The sequence below is a fragment of the Rhynchophorus ferrugineus genome, unplaced genomic scaffold (genome assembly GCF_030347505.1).
Source record: "Rhynchophorus ferrugineus isolate W39M unplaced genomic scaffold, kcgeb_rfMv2 rfM2, whole genome shotgun sequence".
In the NCBI taxonomy this organism is placed as follows: Eukaryota; Metazoa; Arthropoda; class Insecta; order Coleoptera; family Curculionidae; genus Rhynchophorus; species Rhynchophorus ferrugineus.
Genome location: NW_027472581.1, coordinates 35,434,141 through 35,460,143, shown reverse-complemented (window position 1 = coordinate 35,460,143; position 26,003 = coordinate 35,434,141). Strand labels below are relative to the sequence as shown.

The following is a 26,003-nucleotide window of genomic DNA, read 5'->3' as shown; positions in this document are numbered from 1 at the left end:
ATTTATTTTTGTTTGTATTCTATGCCATATTATGAAAAATAATGTATTGATCAGTTTTCATAGTTAATACTTTCATAGTTAATTAACACTTCCTTTTCACAAAGATGTCCAAAAAAATTAAACAACTCTTGAATAACTTTAAAAGTATAAAATATCATATCGTATTTGCTACGACGAATTCAAATGCTACAAGAAAAAATTTACAAAGTAGTAGCTAGAAATACCGAATTTTTTAAAAAATATACTCTTCAGTCGCATCGACGTTCCCTTTCTTTGTATACATAAATGTCAAAGGCAATATCCGAAATTCCTTTTCCTTCTTCCAAATACGTTATGTTACGAGATGGGGAATTTTGTCGTGGATAAGATTCCTGCTGGGTTAATTATCTGAAATAGCCTACAATTTTATTTTCATTTCTTATAACCAGATAAAAAATAATCGAATGGTTTTCTTCCAAATTATATTATTTTTTGGACAATAAACAAAATAATACTTCTTATTATTGGAAAGTAAATGAAACAGGCCGCCTGGCCATTGTCTAGTTTTTAATGTCGAAAATTACTAATTTTCTGATAAATTTCTAAAATTGAATATTTCACAAATTCATTAAGGTTATTTAAAAAACGTTTGAAACCATGTGGCAAAAATATATTCGAAGTACTAAAATCCGATATTTTGGAGTGTACAAATAAAGGTTGATATTTTTTACTTTTATTCGGAAAAACTGGTACAACGTATTTTATATAAAGTATTGTCCATCCTTAACTCAGCATTGAAAAGTTCCTCGTCTTTCTTCAAGAATCGAACGAATTTTTAGCTTTTTCGTAATTTTGTTCTTAAATGAATTTATTTTTGAAATACAGCTATAAAACTTTTTATGAAAATTAGAAATATATATAAATACTAAAATCTAAAATTATATATTCCCTATTTACACGGAGGAAAAAGGCAAAGATCTAAAGAGTATTTGAAATGTGTTCTACAAATGCATAAAATTAAATGAAAAAAAAAGCAACTATAGATACGTGGTCAAGGAATTGACTGGTATGAGCGACCTGAGATATTTCATGATTTTGAAAACCCAGGCATCTTTGGAAAAAATGATTCTTGATTGCGAAATGGTAGCAATTTAAATGAATTTAGAGTATGATACACCATTGTACTAGATGTCGTTAGAAATATTATTAAGATTTTTCTGTGTAATTTTTTTATATTAATTTGAAATTGCTGTTAATTTTCTCGCTCTTTTTATAAAAATATTTAATGTATCGATGTCGCAAAATAAAACTATAAAGTGTGTTTATATACAATATAATATCATCGAATTTAAAAAAAGGTAAACGCTAAAATATAAATAATAATAATAATAATTAAAGCGCTAATATATAAATATCTTACTTTAAAAATTATATTTATATTTGAAATAATCAATTAAATAAAATCAAGAGGATATTTTGAAAATATATTGATTCCGCTCCATAAACCATTATTTAAAAAATTTTGAAAATTTTATTTTTATTTTATATTTTTTATTATATGAAAAGTTGAAGACTTTAAAAATATATATATTATAGTCATATAGTCATACAAATGTGAATACCAGCGTGAACTTATAAAATTAAGATTTTACATATATCATTTCTTTTCATACATCTTTTCTACTCTATAGATAATTCGATATCTTAACTGATAATTTTAATTGACTTTCGTCTCACCTATTGATTACTGTCCCTAAACGCTTTTAAAGAGTAATTAGTGAGAGTGAGTACATATTATTATTTAAAAGATTAAATTTTGCTTAAGAACTTTTATTTTTTGATGATATATTTTCATTGAAATATTTGTAACTTAATTGTTTTATCAAGAATGTAATAAAACAAATAATTTTTGAAAATAACCTGTTTTGAAAACGTTGTTAATATTTCAAGTTATTTTAAGTTAATAACAGCTTTAGTATACTGGCTACCTTTTTTTTAGTTCTATATTTCAGTGTTTAAAAGGGAAACAAAATTAATATGAATGAATTACGCTGGGATTTGGATCGCCACAGCAATTCAAATAATATCTGGCTTCTTCATAAGTCCTTTTATGTGAAGAAGTTCTAGATGAATCAGAGAATGGAGAATTAGTAATTAAAGGAATCGATGTCATTATAGCTTCTATAGCGATAGTTTGTATTCAATAATTGACGAAACAAAAATGCCTCAATTTCAAATTATAGCGATCTCTCATAATAAATTAGTTCGTTTTGAACTTTCAGTTGCGTATCTTGAAATACTTTCTCTTCTACTATGCTTTTAACCTTTATCAACAAGTTCAACCGGAACTTCAAAATAAACGAAGTAAAATAAAAAATTCTTGCAAATGACATTTACTCAATTAATAACCTACAAAATAGAATACAAAATCGCTAATACTAGCATGCAGGGGTATGGAATTCCAATGGTAAGTAGTAGGGCAAAGTTTTACTTAGTTCAATCATTGGCGGCGCTGATAACATGAATTTGATTGGTTAGTTTAAAATAGTTATGTAGAATCCTGTAAGGAAAATACTTTGCTTTGATTGGTCTGCCATTTCGCCGGATTACTTTTTGACGTCACACTTATTGGCCAATAGTATTTAAATGAAAATCAAATTTAATTTTTAAAATTAATTTATTAAAAAAAATCCTATACAAATATACATAAGTGTAAATAATATAAATATATTTAAACAAAAAGCAAAAAAAAACAATTATGAACTCTATTCTAGGCAAAACTAAAATATATATATAATTCTTCTATAACGCCTTCCCATATTTGTTTAGCGCCATCAATTTTATAGGATCTATTAGAGTTCTAACTTATCTTGATATATTAAAGGTAAATTTTAAATCCTTCCCTGTTGATATTGCATTAACTTCATTAAACTAAAAATACGATCACACCTCATAATAACTTTTAAAATTTGGTCTTGAAAATATTATGGATTGGACAGTCGAAACACTAAAAATTTATGTGTTTTTTAAAGATATTTAGATTTTAGAATATTTAATCTGTGGAACTACTTAATATAGAATATAGACAAATATTGCATGTTGTCTCTTTTTCAGAAGTTTTGTGAAATAGCCTGAAATAAGACTAAAATACAATATTAGACTCTTGTTTTTCTCAGAGCAAAGTTCTCTGGAACTAAAAATATAGACTCAACTGGTGATTTAACAACCTCAAGTGGTACTAGATATCCCGTTAAAAAAGAATATAAGTTATCTAACATGTTCATCTCCTTCACAATTTTCTCCTGGAGAATGATGTGAAAAAGATTTCTCGAACATACTAGGTGAAGGATGCTGTTTCTACCTCCATGGCCTCCCATAGATCCAACAAAATTATTTAAGCAATCTTGGTTAAGATGTATTAAACAAATGTAGTTATTTGTAAATTTAGACAAAATAGATTTAGGTAATAAATCCCCTAAAAGTAGCAATTACATTTTTAATTGATGGCACCGTAACAAATACTTTCTTAACTAGGCAATACAATTTAAATATACAATAGCTCTACTATAAAAGTATTAAACACTGATTGTTCTAAAAATTTAAAGTATTAAAAATATTTTAGGGATATTTTACAATTAAAAGTAGTATTCATAACTACTAATTATCCAGTTATCTTAATTATTACCTTCTTGTAAGACTTCTTTATGTAGAGACATCACACTGATAGCATACGTTCACGTTCCATATTAGTGGCGGCACCAGGAATTTAAACCAGCCAATCACAATTTGCGGTCGCAGCGCTACCGTTGATTGAACTAAACAAAATATTTCCTCAAGATCGCCTATACCGTGAAATTTCTATTTTTTCTATGCTAGCATGTTATCAGCAGATGTCGAATCTTACGATATAACGTTTTATGACACTACTTATTCCGTATTTTCTTCATTTTGTCATGTTTCTTCATCTGTTAAATGATACAACTTCATCTATACACCATATACCTAACTCTAAAGTCAAAAAAGGCCGACCTAAGGCAACAGGACGGTTTTAAATAGGAGAAACAGACAGGTTGTCACAAATAAAACACAACACAAGGGTGTAATTCTCACCTTATTACACCATTCCACCTATTTTTTATTTTATTCAACGGGCCATGAAAGGTTCTTCTTCTCAAATAGGACAACTTGAATAGGATAGCCCACGTATCAGAGCTCCTATTCTGAAGATGCAATATGTAATGATTGAGAAACGTTGGCTATTTTTAGGCTATGAACGCGGATCTAATTCAGAATCCGAGAGTTCAGTAATTTTATGAATCCCACTACTTTACTTAAATAGGTTATAAAAACATTATTTGAACTTAAAAAGATACCTCATATATTTTGACACTGACATTATTCCCAAAACTGTTAACAGAAAAGTGACATGTTAGCTCAAAAAAAAATACGTCTACACAAATTCTTAGTCGTTTTATAACGTCGATATAATGCCAAAAAAACCTCGTAAATATCACAAACATAAAGATGTTTCGAACCATAAACATCACAGTTCCCATCACAAACACAGCTTAAAACCTAGAAAGCATCACCACAAACGGACAACCGAAAACGCTTTAGATACAATCCACGAAGTATCCAAGGAAAAAATACCTATCGACTCTAAAGCATGCGGCGATCATAATACCAGCGCTGACATAGGAAAGAAAGACTTAGAAGTCAGACACCAATCTCTGGAACAGCACGGTTCTAACTTATTGAATAAGACAAAGAACTTTTTTAGGAGGGAAAAATCACTAAACGATTGTCCGAATAAAAGTAAACCGGTAAATGACACTATTACTATTCAGCTAAAAGAAAAGGAGAAAACCCGTAAGAAATCGCACAGTCACAAAAAAATCGTCAGCAATGTTCAAGAAGTAATCTTCTGTCAGATGCATCAAAAGCCTTATGCAACGAAAGTTGATAAAAACGCTTCCGAAGTTAGGGATATTTATAGGAGATTGAGAAAAGATCGGAAAATCCACCAAACAGATAATGTGATTGATAAAAATAAACCTTCCGTCAAGAATGAAAGTTACCACAGTCATCAGATCAGTCAAACTGATGAGATTCATCGCAAACATCACAAAAGGTATGAATTTTCCATTCCTACATTTTATTTATTTTATTTATTTCTTAAGTTACTCCAAGCTTATTGTTTTATGCATAAATTCTAATCCCACTAGACTCAATTTTTCTAATAAATCTGACTTACAGCTTAATGTGAAATTCAAGTCATCAACCTCACTATAAACCTCGTAGGGTATTACCACGAGGTACTACTTTGATATGACTCAGCAACAGTAAAGCTTACCAACTGATACTATTTTCTATAAGCTAAATCACAACATTGATGCTCAGAGCGACTTGAACCCACGAAAATGTTGACAGCCAGAGGAGCTCTCCTAACGCTTATTCATGCTTTCCAACTTTACTATACTTTTTACTAAACTCAGTTTAATTTGTTCTAAATGCAATTCACAACACCAATTTATTTCTCTAAATTTATTTTCTCCCTTCCTCTCATCAAAGGATTAAATTCAATTGAAATTGAAATATTTTGTTCCATTTGGCTCTGATCTCTACAATCGACTAAAAACTACGTCCTTAGGGCGATATTTAGTTCAGAATACCCGAAAATCTAAATATAGAGCTAAATCTTCCAAAAAGCGATGTAAAATGCATCAAAAAGCCTTTTCTGATCAATTTTTTACTCAAATACTATGCCTTGTTAATAAGCTTAACCTTACAAGAATAAGGAATTCGAATTAAAAAATAATTATGAAATAATCAAAAAGATGGTAAATAGCTGTCTTACATTTTCTAACTAAATATATTTAATTAAAGTGCATTCGTTTTCTTCTCTATTATTATCGGTTTATTTATTATGTATTTAATGCCAATATTATTTTTATAACATTTTATAATTGTAAGCTTTGATTATAAAATATATTGCTCTTACTAGTCAGTGCTTTTTAACATATTGTTGGTACATATAGGATCAATCAGAAGTACCAATAATCTAAAATGTCAAAATTTTTGTCAATTTTGTCACTATTAATATTTTGTCAACAAATTTAACTTCATGTATTTTGGTAATTATAATATATAATCAAAGACGATATGATGTTACTTTATAGGGATATTCCACAGAGCATATTAATGGCAACCGAAAATGATTTAAAATACTTAGATTTAATTGAGCTATTATTTCCCCATTCATTTTATCAGTTTCCCATAGCGTATTTTAACAACTTTCTAAAGTACCTAAAACAATACTTAGTTTCTAATATTATTGACATTCGAAAGTAACTTAAAAATTTTAAATTATTGATTATAATGTGAGGTTTCGGTGTTTAATTGGTCGTGGTAGGAAAAATGATTTCAAAGGAGTACGGACCAATGATCCACACCAAACAGTAACCTTTTGTGCTTTGCCACTAAGTGGCACTTTCAGTTGTCATTCCAAATTAACATCAACGGTTGAATAATAAACAGCAGGTTAAAGAGACAACGAAAAATTAATATAGCCACCACCGCCTACATTGACGCGCCTAAATTAAATACCCTAAAATTGCTAAAAATATGATGCTCTAAAGAGATGTAATAATATAATTGCATGTATTCTTATCAATTTTTCACTTTAAAAGTTCTCTATTTCGTTTTATATAATTCTTCCGTATTTCTATCAGCATGGCAAAGAAAAAACTGTATTATTTTGGTAAACACCCAGTCATCCTTTTTTGTACCTGCTCAGAATTTCGAACATAATTTCCAAGCATCGATATGAGAAAAGCCGCAATTCCCATAAGCCACAATGCATTCTTTATAAATCTTGCAACGTATGGCCAAGCGTTGTCATGCAAAATATTTATATTGTGTCTATTACTTGCTATTGCTGATATTTTCTGCAACGATGTATCATTCAACTTATTCATTTTGAATTGGTAAAAATCCGCAGTAACAGTTTCATTCGGTTTAACCACTTGATGATATACATGAACCATGATATACATGTACTTGGTATTACCGTAGTGCACGTTTCATAGGAAGCGGCAATAAGCCACAGAAAGATATAAAATAGAATATTTGCCTGGCAATGAATTAAACAGAGCCATTGTAACAGTTAAAATTGGTGTTTTCGGTCAATTTGTATGGTAGCCATTATTAATCCTTTTGGATATTTTCCAACACATATGAATACCCAGAAACAGTTTAATCATAAACTGCTAGGTGGTCTGGAAGTTACTTGAAATCCAGAGCTTGGTTTTCTTCCGGTAAGTCTTGCAATTAATTATCTGAACTTTTTTTGTCTCATCAATAGCTGAAAGTAGCACAAATATTTGAAATATAACGAAGTAACATCACCATAAATCCTATGATTAATGTATCAATAAACTGAATAACTCATAATACTAAAAGGAAAACTGTTATCTTATAGAGAGACATGTTAAAATCATCGAATTGAACAGTAAGTTTAAGTTGCCTAACAGTTGTTTACATTGACAAATGGTATTTTCACTAACACTAGCACTTAATATTTGTTATTAATGCTTAATAATTGACACAACTATTGTCAATCATCCAAAAATAAAATTATTAATAAAAATCATTTAAAAACAACATAAGCAGTATTTGATATCATGCTTGTTGGCAAAATTTAACCATAATAAATCCTATAACCGTCTTTGTATTCTTTAAATTAATGGGTTTCTCGCATTCTGACATTTATTACCACGCATGAGCGTGTATACAACTCCATAAATCTGAACAACAGAACGATATATTTTAGACACGTCGCCGATCATGTTGAAAAATTAGACGCGACCTCCAATAAAAAGGATCATGTCAGGGACGAGCGGAGATCCAACGGCCCGTGCGAGAAATACAAGATCGCAAGGAAGCACCCGAGCGGAAGACATAAAGCAAGCGCTGAAGAGAACTCGACCAGAAAACATCGTACGGATCAACTCCCCTCAGCGGACAAGCCCCAGGACCCGTCTACCCTTAAAGAGGACGAAATTAGGAAAATCGTCGAAGGAAATATGACAAACTACTTCGCCAAATTCCAATCGATAATAGATAAAAAGCTTGACTGTCTCACGCAGTGCCATAAGAAAGGTGACGACCGCAAATCCAACAAAAAAGAAAAACTAGTTACCAAAGAGGAGGGATTGAAATATAGGGACGAGATAGTTAAGGAGGTGCTGAAGAAAATCAAACGAGAGGAGAAAGAAATCAGACGGAAAAAAGATACCACTAAGGAACCCAAGCAAAAAGTTCATGAAGAAACCCAGGCTGCCCCAGTGAAGCAGCCAAAACCGCCCAGAAGTCCCCACACGGCATCAACAGCAGCAAATGATTTTTATTTAAATGAATACTTGTTTAAGAAACATTACATCTCACCGATGGACTGTAGATCTTTCTCGGAGTATAAACTGCTGCCCGCAATGGATTCCATCACCTCACACAAGAAAAGGTTACGTAGCAATGTTGAAAAATCACCAGAGAATCCAGACTTATCTTCTTTAATGCGCCATATGAAAGAAAGTCACAAGAAATCACACTCAAGAAGGTAAAATATTTTCAAAAATTAACTAGTTTTATTTAAGAAAAGAAATATTAACATTTTAGGCCATTTAACGAACTGGTGACTCTTAACGATGGTCAATTGTCTCTACAACCACACTCCATCTATAAAGAAACCACTAAATTAATTTCCTTACCAAAATTAGATGATGTAAAGAAATCACAAAGAAACAGTGAAGAAATCCTGATACAAGGGATCGAACCGCCTAGTTCGGACAGCCCAAAACCACAAAAATCCAAAGCGAAAAAATTCGAATGCAAAACAATGTCAATAGTTCGTATCTGGCCGAAGAAGGAACGAACCAAGTCACCACTACCTCAACAAAAACAAAGCAATGAATTGGACGTTGACTTGGTTGAGCGAAAGAAAACCTCGAAGCGGTTCAGGCTTTACTATAAGTACTCGCTACGTCATCAAATTAAACATGATCCGATTATATCCTCTTCAGACGGAAGGAGCACTATCAGTGATAGCTGCAAGGACGTTCTGGACCCGTCAGATGAATCCGTTGAAATCCATCCGATAAAGAACAATAATCGATTGAAACCCGTGAAGCTACACCAATGTTACTTCAGGCCAATAACCAGTAGTCATTCTGAATATTGTTTCGATATTCGCAAGCATCAAACACGATCCACACCAACGTCCCACAAGAAAAATAGCCTCCACAGATCCAAGTCTACATTACCCCTAGAGAAAAATATTAAATCTCTACCGCCAAAGGCCAGCAAAAGGTGTCAAACTTCCACTTGCTACGTAGAAACAAAAACAGATTTTAATGAGATTTACAAGACTCTGGATGATCTCGAGGATAACTTACAAAAATGCGGACTTAGATGTCCTGAGATGAAAAGTGTTAGCGTCAACGCTACCCCACCTATAATAGAATCCATAGAAGATATAAAAATCGCTAACACGCCGAAGAGCAAAGATGTCCTGACACGAGTGGACGCCGGTGTTGGATCGGGAGACTTAAAAGAATACGAGAAAAAGAAAACCAATACACGAGAGGTTGCTGTAGAAGTTTCGATGGAACCGCGAGTTCCATCTAATTCGAAAAACAAAAAACTGCGGTCAATTGGCGTATCTCCTATCAGAATCATAGGAGAAAAAGAGGATAAACCCAATAAATCGGTGACAAAAAAATCGTTTTTATAAATAATTCGTCGATTTAATACAGATCACATTTGCAGGTTGCTGAACAGAATCAAACAATAAGAAAAGTGAATACCCCAAAGATGTCCAAGAACCCACAAACCAATTCCACACCCTTTAGAAAAACTGTCTTACAGCCAGTTCACAACAAACCGTTCTCGTTCCAGCACGTAATCAGCCCCCAAGTTGTTCTAGTTCAGGATAAATCTGACATTACTCCCAAGGAAATTAAGCCCTCTAAGCCTTCCTCTCGTTTATCCAAACGAACTCATTCAAGCTCAAAAGACAGGCCAAAAAGTAAACCGATCGAAGTCAAACCTAAACCAGAAAAGCCGACCGTTTCACCGCATAGAGAACGAGACGACAGTTCAAACAAAACAGTAAAAACCGCTTGCGATTTACACGTGATGGATAAAAATCACGATAGCAACGAGGGCAGTACCTCGTCGTCAGTGAGCGATGCTCTGGATCGGATAGCTAGAAAAAGCCAATCCCTAACGCATATAAAATCGAAAAAAGAAAGTGAAAATCGCCCAAAATCTACGGTATGTTGTCTCAAACCTGCTCCAGTCGCCATCAACCACAGCAGCAGAGGGGGCAGTTTTATCAGCAATAACCTGGAGAAGTTCTTAAACCGACCCCCTATTAAAACAAATGTCGATCATTGCGTGGAGAGCAAACTGACCGGGAGACTATTATTAACCAAAAGTTACAAGGGAGGAGAGGTCAGCGCGTATCAAAAACGAAAATTGTACGATCAGTCGATCAGAAAGAGGATGAAGAGAAAATTCAAGCTGTCGAAAATGAACGTAGGACCACAAGTGTTCGAGGTTCGATTTCTATCAATGATGGAACCCGGATCGGTACAGGGTGACAGTCCAGTTCAAAAGCAGGTATTTTCTTTCAACTTTGACCGGTTAAAAAAAGCAGGCATCAAGAGCGACAAGACCAAAGGTAAAGAAATCGACGGTGATTCGGATGCAAACACCGAAAGTTCGAAATGCCCTGATGCCACAGTGGATCAAAAGTTTCTGAAATGGTGCCAAAAATTATTCAACATGACCGACAACGGTGACCTCCAACAGCCAGATAATGCTCAATGTTCATGCAGCGAGTACAGTGAAAATTGCACCGCATGCAAAGAATTCGTCGGATTCCTAGATGTCCTGTATAAATCCATGGTCAGCTATCGCAATTCAGTGGGTTCTATGAAAACCCATCAAACGGGCGATCTGGAGGAAGTTTTCCCTGGTCAGTTCGGTTGCAGCAGGTCCTTTTCCTGTCAAAGCTTCGACATATCTGACACCGTCGACAAAGCTATCCGTCTCTCTCAACCGGCTAGTTGTCCGATGCTGATGAGTAATCCCTCGTCATTTGAATTCCTCTATGAGGAAGCTCCTCTCGTCCATCTGGATCTAGATCCCAAGGAAACAGTTCTACGTCAGTTCGACCACACATTCCACTTTAGCATGAGCCATTACAACGTGGAAACCCCTTCACCACCTGGTAAGAAATGTTACACGTCACCAAGTGCTACCGAAAGCGGATACTCGAGCGTAAGATCGAAGGATAACTCCACCAGTAGTTTCTTCAAGAAAGCCAATATATTAGCATTGTTGAAGCCGCGAAAGCATTCCCAAATTCACGTCGAAAATCAAATAGAAGACAACTTCAAAGAAATGCCGGAGACATGTCAAACGTACGCCGAGAATGTAATTAAAAACAGAGACTCCAAAGGGCAGCTTCAGAACCTTACGTACGAGGAAGTGCCATCGGAGACGATGCTTAAGCAAAACTTGTCCATTACTGAACAAAATCCTAGCACGACGATGAAAGAAGAAAGCGATTTACTTCCCAACGGATGTAAAATAATTATAAGCAACGATGTATTGAAATTGAATACGGCCTTTTACCTCATGGGAAATGTTCTAAGAGACGTAAACATACGTGATTGTAGTTCATTTCAAAGCAAAAGCGACACCGATGGTTTCAGCTCCAGAACAGAGGGTGATCTGAGCGTAGATCGAATTGATTCAACGACAGTTACAATGGTGAAGAGTTTCGTGACTGCCTTGTTGGAAAGCTATGATAGGGAGACGGAATTATGCCGCCAGATGCTGAATAATGAAGAATTTCTTCAGGGCGTATTGATTCCCGCTGCTGAACAAAGGATTGAATCAAATCGACGCAATAAAAAAGGAAAGTTGAGGGGATTCTTTTCGAGAACCCGTTCAGAATCGTTTGACCGTAACATATTGGAAGCCGAAATGGTAAATAATTTTTTAAACATTGAACGCGCATAATGCATATAATTCTTGTGACTTAACCCGCTTTCCATTACTGTAAAGTTCTATCTTATATAACATGGTGCTAATAACTTAATTTATAAATTTCGTCTTCAAAAAAGGTCCAATTGTTCCTTCCATTATCATAGCATCTCATAATATCACTTTAGGCGAATGAAAAGATTTCTGGTGACTGCATCCAATAGAGATAGTTTTGTTTTGTTATATGTCGATCTATATGAGAAAGAACTTCGTTCGATAACAAGATGTCGATAAACATTGAAAAGCACTGTGATAAAATAAACATCCTGAAGCTTTACTTATTGCACCAATTATATTCGGGGGCAGTATTATTGTCTGCAGAATGCGGTATAATGAAGATCTATTCACATTTAAAGTAATTGAATAATAATAATAATTTCAGAATTGAAAGGGTCAAGTCATCACGAACATACTGATTAACACTATCGCGAGATATTTAATTTTTTGAGCTATGACAGTTAATGGAGCTTTGGAAGTTTCCCCTAAAAGTTATTAAAATTCTTTAGATGTCTTATGATTGTTCCATTAGCTGTGTGAGTGAGAAACAGTAAAAGGAGAAGGGCATGCGCGCTGCTCATGCGCATTTATTCTAAACCAGCTTGACAGATTTCACAGTTACGCATTGTTGTTTGTGAGAGTTGTGGTTAGAAAGTATTTTCACATTAATTTTATATTTAAAAAGTTTGTTGAGGTAATATATGATAAATTTTGAATCTATCAAGAATCTCAAAATCTAAATACTTTGATTGAAAGATTGTAACAAAAAAAATATAGACAATGTAGCAATCATCGAAGAATTACCACAATATTTTTTACTTGGACGTTTCTATATAACCATTTATAATTGTTGCTACATGTAACAACGAGTTGACATGTTTACATGTTTAGTGAACAATTATATTATACAGCAATAATTTTTCCGTGGTGATTTCGTTATATACCAATTCATCAATTTTTGAAGCATTCACAAACCATAAAATAAAGAAACTTAGAAGCGCATTTCCTATGTTAAAATTGGTTCTAAGTTACGCTCGGAATCCCCGTGTGAGGGCGCTTACGCATGCACGGTATGACAGTTAGTTAAGCGGGAATTTTAAAAATTTTAGCGCGGAATTTAAAAGTTTATAGTAAAAATTTTAGCGGGAAATTAAAAAAAAATTCTTTTAGTTTTACTGGGAAAATAAAAAAATTAATATATTTAAATATATTTTATTGATATATTACAATTACATTAATTTTCCTTAACCATAAAGACATTGATATAATCACAGGGATATCTCCACTACCCAAAACAAGTAATCCACTGATATTATCTTCTCTCTAATATTTAAAACAAATATTAAAATAAGATAATATAACTATTAATGGTTCTGTCGTATTATTTTTTAGAATCAACTACATTAACAATCTACCTAAATTGAGGTACGTTTTATGAAATATGATAACTGCAGTTCGGTCTATACATTCAAGTTTCTGAACTAACGACCAAAATTAGAGGTTACTATTCCAGCAGCAAAAAGGAACCTTATTCAGTATCTGTATTAATATTCTTCTAGAGACAGACAGAATATCTTCGATAACGTTTATATCCTCTGCCACTGCATTTCAATAATGATAAAGCCATTAGTTTTTCATCCAACCTGAAACGAAACTGATGGGACAGGCTGAGTTATCTGTAAATGAACATATAAATTTCAAGTTAGAACCTCCATTCTCCAATAATAAACATAAGTTTCTTATTATATACTTACTTCTGGGTCTTGTTGGGGTAGAAGAATCTCCTATATATATATATATATATATATATATATATATATATATATATATATATATATATATATAGGGGGCATATGTCCTTTGTCTTGTAGTAAAGGTAAAGAAAAAACTTAATTATTTCAATACAATAAATCATTATTATTGAACAAAATACTTACTATTTAAATTACTAGTAGAAATTACATCTTGTTTTAGCCATGGCTTTCCACATTTTGGTCTATAGTCTTCATCTTTAAAATGATTACAAACTTTCCTGGAGCTACATAGGAGATCATAACAGATCCCCTTAAGGTTTTCTTTTTATTACACTAATAAATTAAAATACACAGAATAATCTAAAATAATTGTCAAATATATATATAAAAACACATAACGAAAAACTTGACGTAAATAAACAATACAAATTATATCACTTAAAAATGGCCGTTAACTGCTTAGGTTAGAATTATTAATACCGAGGCCGAACGAGAGAGAAACACACAAATTGCTGTTGCATTTTTCATTTACCTTTGGCCGCGTAACAGAAATTCCGAAAAGCATAAACGTGGGACCCGATCTTTCCGTATAACTTTCACTTCTAAATTTCTTTATTTTATGTTCCCGAACTCGCCACGAAAATCAAATAGAACACAAGCACCATAAAATGTCAGAGACATATCAAATGTCATTGAGTCATTTTTGCGACGGAATTTTTTATGTACGTTATCAAAAAATTGTGTAATTTTAAGTTTAGGAAAATTGTAAATGTTCCTATTATTATTATTCTTATTATAATTAGTGACTTTTGAACCATTAGGTTCGAAAGAACTAAAATCTTGCCCTGACAACCTATATCCTTGAAAAATTCCACCAAGATATTTCAAATTATTTTTTTTTTATTACTCTTCGTGAGTCCACAATCTGCCCTATTGGCAATAAGTATTTCTTATGTCTATATTATATATACATGGCATGTAGAAAATCACTTCATTAAGCAATCTTCTGTATAAAATATTATCTTAATTAATTAGTCTTATTCTAATGCTTATTCTAAACTCTACATATGTCCAGTAATCAGATCAGGTGGTGTTAAACGTTTTAGTCTACACACTTCACTATCACGTCGCATATTTAGCTGATTAGCGAGTACATTGGGATGCACTGACACTCTTTCGAAGTACTTCACACAAACACGTTGGATTACACTCGTTATAGGTTCTAGAGGAATATCGCGTTGTATCACTTTATTTGAAATATAGTACGGAGCATCAACAATGGCACGCAACACCTTATTTTGGAACCGTTGAATGATGGATATATTAGATTTGCTAGCGGTACCCCATAGTTGAATTCCATATGTCCAAATGGGCTTGAGTATAAACTCATACAGCAATACCTTGTTATCTAATGATAACTTGGATTTGCGCCCAATGAGCCAATACATTTGATATAATTTTAGTCCTAGTTGTTTCCGTTTAGAGAGTATGTGCTTCTTCCAGGTTAGGCGTCGATCTAAATGCATACCAAGATATTTAACATGCTCTGCTTGGGGGAGTTGACGATGATTGATATTTACTGGTGGACATGTTCTTCTACGCAGGGTAAACGTTATATGCGTGGATTTTAATTCATTGGCATTAATGCGCCATGTCTTCAACCATAATTGTATTTGCTCCAGGTGGGTTTGTAGGTTTATTGATGCTGTGACTGGATCTTCATGGGATGCTAAGATTGCTGTATCGTCTGCATATGTTGCCACAGTAGTTATTTTTGTGGTGGGCAGATCAGCCGTATACAGAAGATACAGTACTGGACCCAGTACACTACCTTGCGGAACTCCTGAATATATGGGATTTAATTCGGTATGTTCATCGCCTTGATTTACAATAAAATGTCTGTCAGTGAGATACGATTTTAGTAGCTGATAGTCCGGATGAGGGAGAAGTTTCTTTAGTTTAACCTGCAAGCCCGTATGCCATACTTTGTCAAAAGCCTGAGATATGTCTAGGAAAGCAGCCGAACAATATCTTTTGGCATTTAGGTCGGCGTTTATTTGATTTACAAGTCTATGCACTTGTTCTATAGTCCCATGCTTATTGCGAAAGCCAAACTGATGTTCTGGAATAATTTTTCTTTTTTCTATTATATAGTTTAGTTTTTTTATGTATAATTTCTCGAAAACTGTCGAGATTACTGGTAATAAACTTATAAGTCGGTAGGAGGTCACATCTTCTAGTATTTTTCCTGGTTTAAGTATCATTAATATTTTAGCTACTTTCCAGATACTAGGGAAGTAATTAATTCGTAGCATAGCATTAAATATATGTTAATAGTTTTATAGCCTTTTCTGATAGTTCTTTTAAAATTTTGCCAGTAATTAAGTCATAACCAGGAGCTTTTTTAATATTAATCTCTCTCATTATTGTATGTTTAACTTTTTTGACCGTTAATTTCTCGTGCGGTAAATCCATTTGAAATGGCGAATCTAGAAAGCTAGTAATTTTATTTTCGTCATCTTTATGTAGCTGAGTCTGGAAAGGTTTAAAAATATTTTTTAAGTGTTTTGAGAAAATGTCGGCCTTCTCTTTATTGCTTCTCGCCCAATTATTTTCGCTTGTTTTAATAGGTGGGTTATGCTGCTGGGATCTCCTAAGCTTTTTTGTTGCTTTCCACAACGAATAGTCTGTAGCCTCAGTTGATGTCAAGTTTTCTAGGTATTCTTGAATGCCTTGGTTTTGTTCAATTTGGATTAGATCTCTCAGCTCTTTTATGGCCCTATTAAATTTTCTTTTATTCTCTTCAGTTCTTTGCTGTTGCCAATTTCGTCGTAACTTTCTTTTTTCTGCTATCTTTTTCTGTATTGTACATGATATATGTGTATTTTTTCTTGGAAATGTTTCAATGTTGGGAGTCGCGGAATATGCTGCCTCCTGTATATTTTTTGTAAGATTTATTGCTGCTATTTCTATATCCATTTCAGTATGTAACGGTAAGTTTAGAGAGATATTTTGGTCTAAGTTTTCTCTAAATGAGGGCCAGTTAGTTCTATTATTGCTCAGAGAAGGGGGTTTATCTTTGATGGTAATTTTTGAAGAAATTGTTACTATTATTGGTGAATGATCAGAAGACAGGTCGAAGCATGATTCTGCCTGACACTTTTTTGGATCAATATTTTTTGTAATACAGAAATCTATTGTATATGGTTTTTTATTTCTGTCTGAAGGCCAATATGTTGGTTCACCAGTAGAGATATGTTGTAAGTTATCTTTCCTTATGGCTTTGAGCAGTTCTCTACCTTTTGAGGTTATTATTCTTGAACCCCACATTAAATGTTTTGCATTATAATCTCCTCCTGCTATAAATCTATTATCTAGCGTACTGAAGAATTCTTGAAAGTGTTCTGCCTTGTTATGTTTGGGTGGGCAATAAATCGCAGAAATTGTTAATGGCCCATGGGCTTCCTCTATGGTTATACTGGTGGCTTGCAGGTAGTCTTTGCGGAATTTTTCTTTTTCGAAATGCTTTATATCATCTCGAATTATTATGGCTGTACTTCCATGTGCTTTATCATCAGGGTGATTTGTATGATAAAGCTTATATTTAGGAACTTTCAGATAATTCTTGTCCGTAAAGTGTGTTTCGAAAACCATCATAACGTCAATATTTTGTTCATTTACGAACATTTTTAGTTCCCTGGCGTGTTGTTGGAGCCCATTGGCATTCCAGGCGGCGATTTTGTAGCTATTGGTTTCAGGCATTAGGCAAGTTTGCTTACGACGGTTGTGAGTAGACCAAGCATCGTACTCATTTGATCCATTAGTTTGGCCATCATATTTTCTAGTCTTGAGATGTTGCTAGTTTCAGTAGGTTGAGATATTGTTTCTCGTTTTTGTGCTGAACCATTTTCAACTATTTGGGCTTAAGTTATGTCTGGTTGACTTGTTCTGGTGGGTAGTGGTAGATTGGTAGTAGTGGATTGTTTTTGTTGATGCCTTTTTTCCCTTAAGGCAGGATAGAGTTTCTGCTGTAGTTGCTTGTGAACTCCGCAACCCTTGTAGTTCGCTGGATGATTTCCGTTACAGTTAACACATTTCACTTTTTCATCGCGAACTTTACGAGTACAATCTCCTGTCTTATGTTCTCCTGAACATTTTACGCATCTATATGATTTGCGACAGTAAGTCTTTGTGTGCCCGTGCGCTTGACACCTTGTGCATTGTGGTATAATTCTTTTTACATGTGGTGGTTCGCATTTAATAATATTATTTTCCAATTTGGTGATTTCATACACCGCCTTATTATTTCCATTAGGTTTTATGTCTATATAAAACATAGGCAGAGGTTTTTTTGTCGTGTGATGTCGTATATTGTGAATATTTACGACCTCGTGGCCTTTTTCAGCTAGTGCTACCTTGATGGTGTTAAAGTCCGTCCCGTGATATAATCCTTTTAATACGAATTTAAATGTTCTCTCGGATTTTGGCCTGAATGTATGGTATTGGGTGTTTCTTTCATCTAATTCTTTTATAAGAACTTTAAAGTGATCCGCTTCGAACAATTGGATTTTAATTGTTTCATAGCTCACTGTTTTAATTGTGTAGTTCGTAGTAATGGTTTTCAATAAATCATGGATATTTTTTATTATTCCTACCTTATAGACTGTTATTGGTGGTGGTTTGGGAACAACTTTTTCAGGGCTTGGTTGTATGTTCTCTTCAATTTCTTCCGACAGGTTGCTAAAAGTGTTTTTTGTCTCTATCGGTTTCTGCAACCAATAGTCACTGATTCTTGTTTGTTTCCTCGCGATTTCTTCTTCTGGACTCCTCAATCGTTTTTTGTTAATGACTGTAGTCCATTCTGATGGTGGAGTTTGCGTTATTGCTGGTTGTTCTAATCTTATATCAAAGTGTGCAGGTGATTTGGTTGAATCGCTATGGTTTGCCATTTTTTAATTTTTAATATTTTATTTAATTTACTTCCAGAGGATAAAAAAAATAAAATAAATACATTGTTTATTTCACGCACTTCATTTTTCACTTACGTTATTTTAGCACTAGTTTTTTACTATAATACTATAAATGAATTTCAAAAGGACTGTTGTAAAATAAGATGAAATAATTTTAAACACTAATAAAAATGAGATGCAGTCCTTTTGTCTGGTCACGTAAACACGTATTCACTACACTTTAGGTCCACTGAGAGATGGATAGCTGTATCTGTTATGCGTTTTTAATACTCAATTAAATAACCGTAATAAAATACTGGGTTTTTTTAAAAAAGGTATCTTTTTATAGCTTGGACCGTATTGAAAATACGTCTTCACCCTACGAAGGTTGGAACTGAACTTATTTCAAATTATAAAGTTCTTCCAATTGATCAAGCATTTTTACTCACGATCGGCATTACATTAACCCCTTTTCTGATACTTCAATTGATCTAAATTAACCATGCTTGGTCCTATAAAATTGTAAAATTTAACGACTAACCGTGTCATCGATTTCTTTAATTGTTCTATGCGGTCATCTACGGTCTCCTTGGCGTCAGGCAGACTATGCTGGTTTAAATAATTTTTATATATAGCTCTGACAGAAATATTACATCGGTTTTCCTTTACTAAAACCTTATCTGACACTTATTTACAAAGTTGGGCTGTCATCGATTTGTTTTACATATATCTAGCTTTGATCTTCATAACTCTTTTGATATTCAAGTGAATCTTTTTCCGCCTTTTCCTGTTCAAATTTCAAATATTTATCAATGATCATATATTTATTACACTTCATCTAGAACTTATAATAGCTGTCTCTACCAACTGAATGTAGCCGATCTGAGCTAACAGTTTTGCTTTGAACTACCTTGAATTGAACGTTTACTGACTTAATTTGATTCAAATTATTCTCAAATTGCGATCTTGTTGATTACCAATTCATTCTACGAGCATCTAATCCCATCTGTAATTGCTGATGTGATGAAAAGTGAAATGTGAAATTAATTAATTCATCTTGAAACTTCTTGCATTTTTACGCGATTCCTTTGTACTCTCTCAATATTGAATTGATCCTTTATACCGTATACTATATTTCGTTGCAATTCTACACACTTGAGTGAAATTATTTGTTAACTTATATATAGTTACTTCTTTTTCAGCACTGTCTTGTTTAAATACACGATTATCTTCTGTTAATATATATATATATATATATATATATATATATATATATATATATATGAATCGTTGTTCGTTAGTCTCGCTAAAACTCGAGAACGGCTGGACCGATTTGGATAATTTTGGTTTTAAATTATTTGTGAAAGTCCAGGGAAGGTTTAAAATCTGAATAAATATGAAAATGCTCGAAATTAAATAAAAACAACAATTTTGTTTTTTCTTTGATATCGAGGATCGAATCCGACAATCTACGTGCGCGAAAACTTTCTTAACTTCGCTGATCCTTTGTGATAGTAACATTTCAAATTATATGCCTTTTTTTGTTGATTTTTTGTGATAGTGACACTTTACTACTAAGTGCGTGAGAAGTTTTCTCACTTTGATAAATTACTATTTACGATGCCGAAAACGACCTGACTTAGGTCGTCGCAGTCAATCAAATTTGCGAAGAGCTACCTCACGTGCCAACCGCACTGATGACCAGAGGGAGACGCAAAATGGTAATAGTTATATTCATATGTCACAATTAAGTTCGAAAGTGACTGGAAATGAAGTAGATAACACATCGTAGGATACAGTAAAATGCACATCAAATAACAACAACAGCGCGCACGACACAATGAAATTGAGGGATTGCACAGAAACGGTGCTCCTGTGATCCAGGACGAACAGCATTTCACTTTAATTCGGAAATAGATTATGGTGCCAACAAATTAGTTAGAATTGAGGAAATGAAAATCATTTTTCAATATTGTAAGGTATCAAAATACAGCGGTTAATCTATTGGGTTATGTTGCGATCCATTATGCTCATTAGCTTCTGATATGGGAAATGATTCTAACCACTTCTTGATGAACGTTCAAAAATATAATAATTATTTTCAAATGACGTTAAAAATTTCTTGCTAACATTTAAATTTGTACCAGAAATAAGTTAACTAAACATTTTCAGATACCAGATATATTTATCACTTACTAGGAGCGTTGTTATTATTACCGGATGCAGATCATTAATTGAAGTTGATTTTATGGGCAATCTAGATGACAACTGACAATGTCTCATCATCATAAAAACGATTTAGTGAAAATGTTTAAAACAGCATTGAATCGGATATTATTTGAGAACCATAATATCGTCATAAGGTGTGATAAAATACCTGCTGGAGAGTTAGTTTATCGACAAACGAGGAACTGGCTATTGTTATTATCGGGGATAATTTACAAAGTTCACCAGGTCATCTAGTAGTAAATAACTTTTTCAGTGTTGAATATCGATATATTGATCCGCTATTTCGTCAAAAATCTCTCCACAATCATATCCAGATTAGAGCACGGACTTTTAAGCTTTCAATTACTTTGCTTAATTCGATTTGTAACATTCGGTAATACGCCAGGGGGCGAGAGCAATTTATAACACTACGTAAAATATTCATGTTAATACGTTTTGTGTCGGTGGAGCTGGCGAGTAATTATCCTAATGGCCGGCACTCGTAGTTAATCGTCGTTAAAAACGACCGATCCGAAAATAATTGTGCTCGTTGCTTATTTAATAATGTTACAGCCGACGGACCACATTCGAGCGATGAAGAAGTTGCGCGAGTTCGCCCGCCATGCCAAAAAGGACTTCATCATGCTGGCACAGGCGGTGCGAATCAACGAGAACATTGATAACGACATCAAAATCTGTGGAATGCTCAGGCTCCTCGAACGTATAGAGAACGGAGAATTTCATCTGGAACAGGTACAAAGCAGTCACCCACGTAGTTTTATTTAAATAGTTTGTTTTTGTTTAACGTACACTACAATTTAATAATTTCAAATATTTTTTTCATAAAACTTAACAATGTTTCTTTGACAACCAAAAGGATTATATCAATTTATTCCAACAGCACATTAAAATAAAATTGTATAAAAGAATTAAACATCAATTGAATATAGAAATGCTGAATTTCCGTTGGCAGTAGTACAATTTACTATTTACGTCTCTTGAATAACCATTATTCAATAGCTTTCATATTATTATTATTCCGTAAACACTTTAACTTTCACTGCTTTAACACTTTAACTACGTTACTAAAAAAATAACAAATTTGTAATAGCAATTAAAAGCGCTCCTTATCAAAATGATATTAATAATAATAATTAAGACTCATCTTTTACTTTTACATGTCTTTACTTTTCGGTGAACAATCGAGTTACAATTTTGTTAAAATTCTGTATAGCATCTCTCACTGATTTCAAACTTTTTTTAAGTATAGTCTCCTTTTTACTAACCTGGTTTATCTAGATTGGACCTAGCGACTGGCGAATGGCCAACTTAGAAATCATCCCAGAAGACATCCGGTCTTACACAACCTTGTTACTGGCGTGACTGGGATCATTTTCATTATCGGATATTGTCCTTTTACCTAAGAAGAAATACAAATGTTAAACAATCACAAACATGACTTTACAACCATGCCCCAATAGGATTCGAACCCGCGACTATAGTATAAGTAGGAGGGCCATCCTGTCACTGCGTCAACCAGCCGGCAATCCAAACTTGCTCCCAGCCCGATTAGATAGTGGTGAAGGCGACAGGACGTCCTCTTAGTGTTGGAATAGTCGCGAGTTGGAATCCTGCTGGAGCATGATCATAAATTTATGTTTGTGATTATGCAGGAGGCAAGAGTTAATCAAAATGTGACATGAAAAATAATCTCAGTCACGCCATTAACCAGGCTTGGTAAGACCTGATATCTTCTGGGATGATTATGAAGTTGGACACCTGCCAAATTGACTGCGGTTCAGAAACGATGTTAAGCAGTAGTTCCAATCCAAACCCTATTTAATAAAAAGAAGTTTCTAAAAACAAATTTAAAAAACTGCGATATCTGAAAAACAGCTATCCATTTTGCATCATTATATTGAATATTCTATTCTTGAATTGTAACTTGACATAAAGTAAACATAAAGATTAAGTTAACCATGAGTATTTCCTAAACAAAGAGCAATGTCACTGCACAAGAATCAACACACTTCTGACAATTGGACATTCATTATAATAATGTGAAAATATTGTGTTTTCTTTTTTTGTTTTTTCCTATTCGGTATCAAATAAAGTGATCTAGTAATATATAACTAGAAATTTTGGCATCATACAAACAGACTGACGTACATTTATCACGTATGAAAAATAAAAATTTTTATCACATTATCAATGATCATTTCATGATATGTTAATAGCCCCTATGCTTTAACAACAAATAAAGTGAGAACAACAAATTCACCTTTAATAGCTGACATTGCTGGCTTATAAAAATAGGCAATTGTTTATGATTCCTCATGAGTAACTAGATGAATATGTTCCTTAAGTTTTTTATTTAAATTTAACATGGCACGCATATTACCACATAATACAATAACTGGTTATTCACTATCTATTGTTTTAATCTTAATTAGCATTTAGTTGATGTACTCCAACAAATACATTCAGTATTGGTGCACCCCCAAGTTGACAACATAACACTTTTTCGCCCATAGCTTATACTAATTCAAAGAGTTTTGTCACTTCAACCTCCAGGAAAATCCATTATCGTCGAGTAGTTGTAGTACTACGACATTTTTATGTTCACGCAATCTCACTTGGTATGTTTTTTCCAAGATGTTTAATTTATTCGCTCACCCTTAGACAGGAAATCCTTAAATATTCTCCCATGAATTTTATTTTAGGTATTAAATCCAAACTTTGTACCGAGTTAACTGTAGCACGGTGTTGACGTTTTGATGTTGATCTATAACTAATCAATTTCAACACTAACATCTGTTAATTTACAACACGATTGCATTAACAATATAGAAATAACAGAACCGCAACATGAATCTGTAAATCTATACTATACCCTATAAAGAATTAAGTTTTTTGTTTTTTAGATTAATTTAGATTTCGATTTCGAAGCGGAAGTAGTAGCAAATATAATTGAAAATTTCGCAGGAATATGTACAGTAACTAGTAGCGAAACCAAAAAAATTAAGAAAAATATTCGGTGTCCCATAGACAATAACCTTATTAACTTACTAGTAACGAAATATCGAATATCTTTGTTGGTCAGGACCAGTGCTATACCAGTTTATATTAGCAGAAAACTAATACAGACAGAACAGCAGCTCAAAGGTATGTATTTACATTTGTTTGAACTTCGTCATTATCTAGCATAAGGAGTTCGCTGTGTTCACACTGAATGCATGCTTCTCATACTTTGGATAAATATTAAGATAACGATTGCACGCACTAAACTATTGAAGTCTGATGCTGAAGTTTATAACACGTATGATCTGGGCTTGTGTTAAGTAGACAATTTGAATAGAGCATTTTCTTCATATCTCAAAAAATTTTCTTTTGTCAGAGTTTTAAGAGTTTTTAAGTATAGCATCCATCCTCTTCTTATACGTGATTACAATTTAATTAGGCATTTTATGATTACATAGTAAATTAATCAAATATAACGTGTTTTAGATGTGAGTCTTACGCGGTTGTTCATATCTAAACAATTGACTTCTGGATTAGAGTAAATCTAAATTTGTTTAATTGACATCAGTAGACATATGCAGTAACAATTTCATTCGATTTTACAGTACCACTTACCAATTCCATCATATTGAAGGCAAGACATCCATGAGTGATGTCGATGAATATTCCACTTCAGCATCGAGCAATGAAACCGCCATGTTGAAACAATTGCATTGCAGAAATTGCATTTTCAGTCAAATCGCATGGTAGCTATTTTCCTTTTCTCTTTTGCGTCCTTCCCATCGAATGAAATGAAACCACTTTTAAATCGTTTCTAAAAATATTTGATCGGCTAAACTTGTTGTTTGAATGAATGAATGCAATGAATGGAGTAAATGCAATGCTGAGCATTCCATGATCAAAGACTTTATACACTGAAAAACTTATATGTATAGCATGTATATTAAAATAATAACGATCACAATTAGGTAATTTATTTATCAATATAGAAATGTATATTAATGGAATGTATTTACAATCATTAAATGAGTACGATGATATAATATGTCTCTAGAACCATATCAGTTACTATCGGTTCTTGAACAAAAATAATTTTTAGCTGTTCTTTGTTCACCAGACATCAAATTAAATCAGAAGGTGATTTCAAGAGATTCTTGTTATTCTCGAATTTTTGTTAATCTTTGTTAATCTACCGTATAATCTGATCTGACGGCTATTCTTGGTTGACTAATTTTGGGTATATTTCGTTTTTTTTTGGAATTTATTTATTTGTGAAGCATATTACACAAAAATATCAGGCATACAAATTCTTACTCGATACAAGTTTTAGCCGTTTCACGCCTCCAAGTGTCCTCGTTTTCCCCAAAAAAGAAGGCAAAAATATCTCAAAGCCGATTAATATATAGAAGAAGATTCATGTGTTCGTTTCTTCGCTTACCAATAAAAATAATTAATGTTTTATTATTTTGTTCTGAATTTCATCTAATTTTCACAACTATACATAACAAATTAAAATATAAGTCACTAAAAACATAACCATAAAATTAACAGAAAATAAACATAATCAGATGTATATAATCGTAATGCGCGTGTGCATAACGAGCCAGTGATGTACATCTTTTTCACATCCTTGTCGTCTATCAAATTTTGCAGTTAGGTTAGGTTATTTAACAGTTGTTTATATCGATACTTAATAATTTAATAATTGTTACTATTAATATTTACAGCCGCTGTGAGTTACTTAGTACGAACCACGGAAGCGGAAACGAACATCGCCGATTTCGAAAACTCAATAGAGACAGCGCGAAGACCTTCCTTCGAGGAGGGCGTCGCCCCACCCAACCCTTAAAAGAGGAAAAGGAAAAGAAAACAAACAAAGGCGATACACAATACTGTTTATTCGCAAATTAGACTATCACGTTCCACGGTGTGAAGCTCCCCGGTGTCGGTTCATTCAGCTGAAAAAAGAATAAAATTGCGTTAA

At 33.3% G+C, this 26,003-nt stretch overlaps 2 protein-coding genes across 4 annotated transcripts in view; one reads left to right on the top strand and one right to left on the bottom strand.

Annotated features, from left to right (window-relative positions):
* Positions 1–4,385: 4,385 nt before the first annotated feature.
* Positions 4,386–25,999, top strand: LOC143190731 (uncharacterized). The gene is made up of 7 exons (XM_076395259.1): positions 4,386–5,110; positions 7,811–8,593; positions 8,653–9,742; positions 9,802–12,033; positions 21,572–21,751; positions 23,923–24,163; positions 25,747–25,999. The coding sequence occupies exons 1-7, from the start codon at positions 4,467–4,469 to the stop codon at positions 25,866–25,868; spliced, it is 5,292 nt and encodes a 1,763-aa protein (XP_076251374.1). The 5' UTR covers positions 4,386–4,466; the 3' UTR covers positions 25,869–25,999.
* The window catches only part of ry (xanthine dehydrogenase rosy), a 36,586-nt gene continuing 36,480 nt past the window's right edge, over positions 25,898–26,003 (bottom strand). For all 3 annotated transcript variants that reach the window (XM_076395260.1, XM_076395261.1, XM_076395262.1), the window contains one exon: positions 25,898–25,977. In XM_076395260.1, coding sequence (XP_076251375.1) covers positions 25,927–25,977 — 51 coding nt within the window. In that variant the 3' untranslated portion in view covers positions 25,898–25,926. The remainder of the gene's footprint in view (positions 25,978–26,003) is intronic.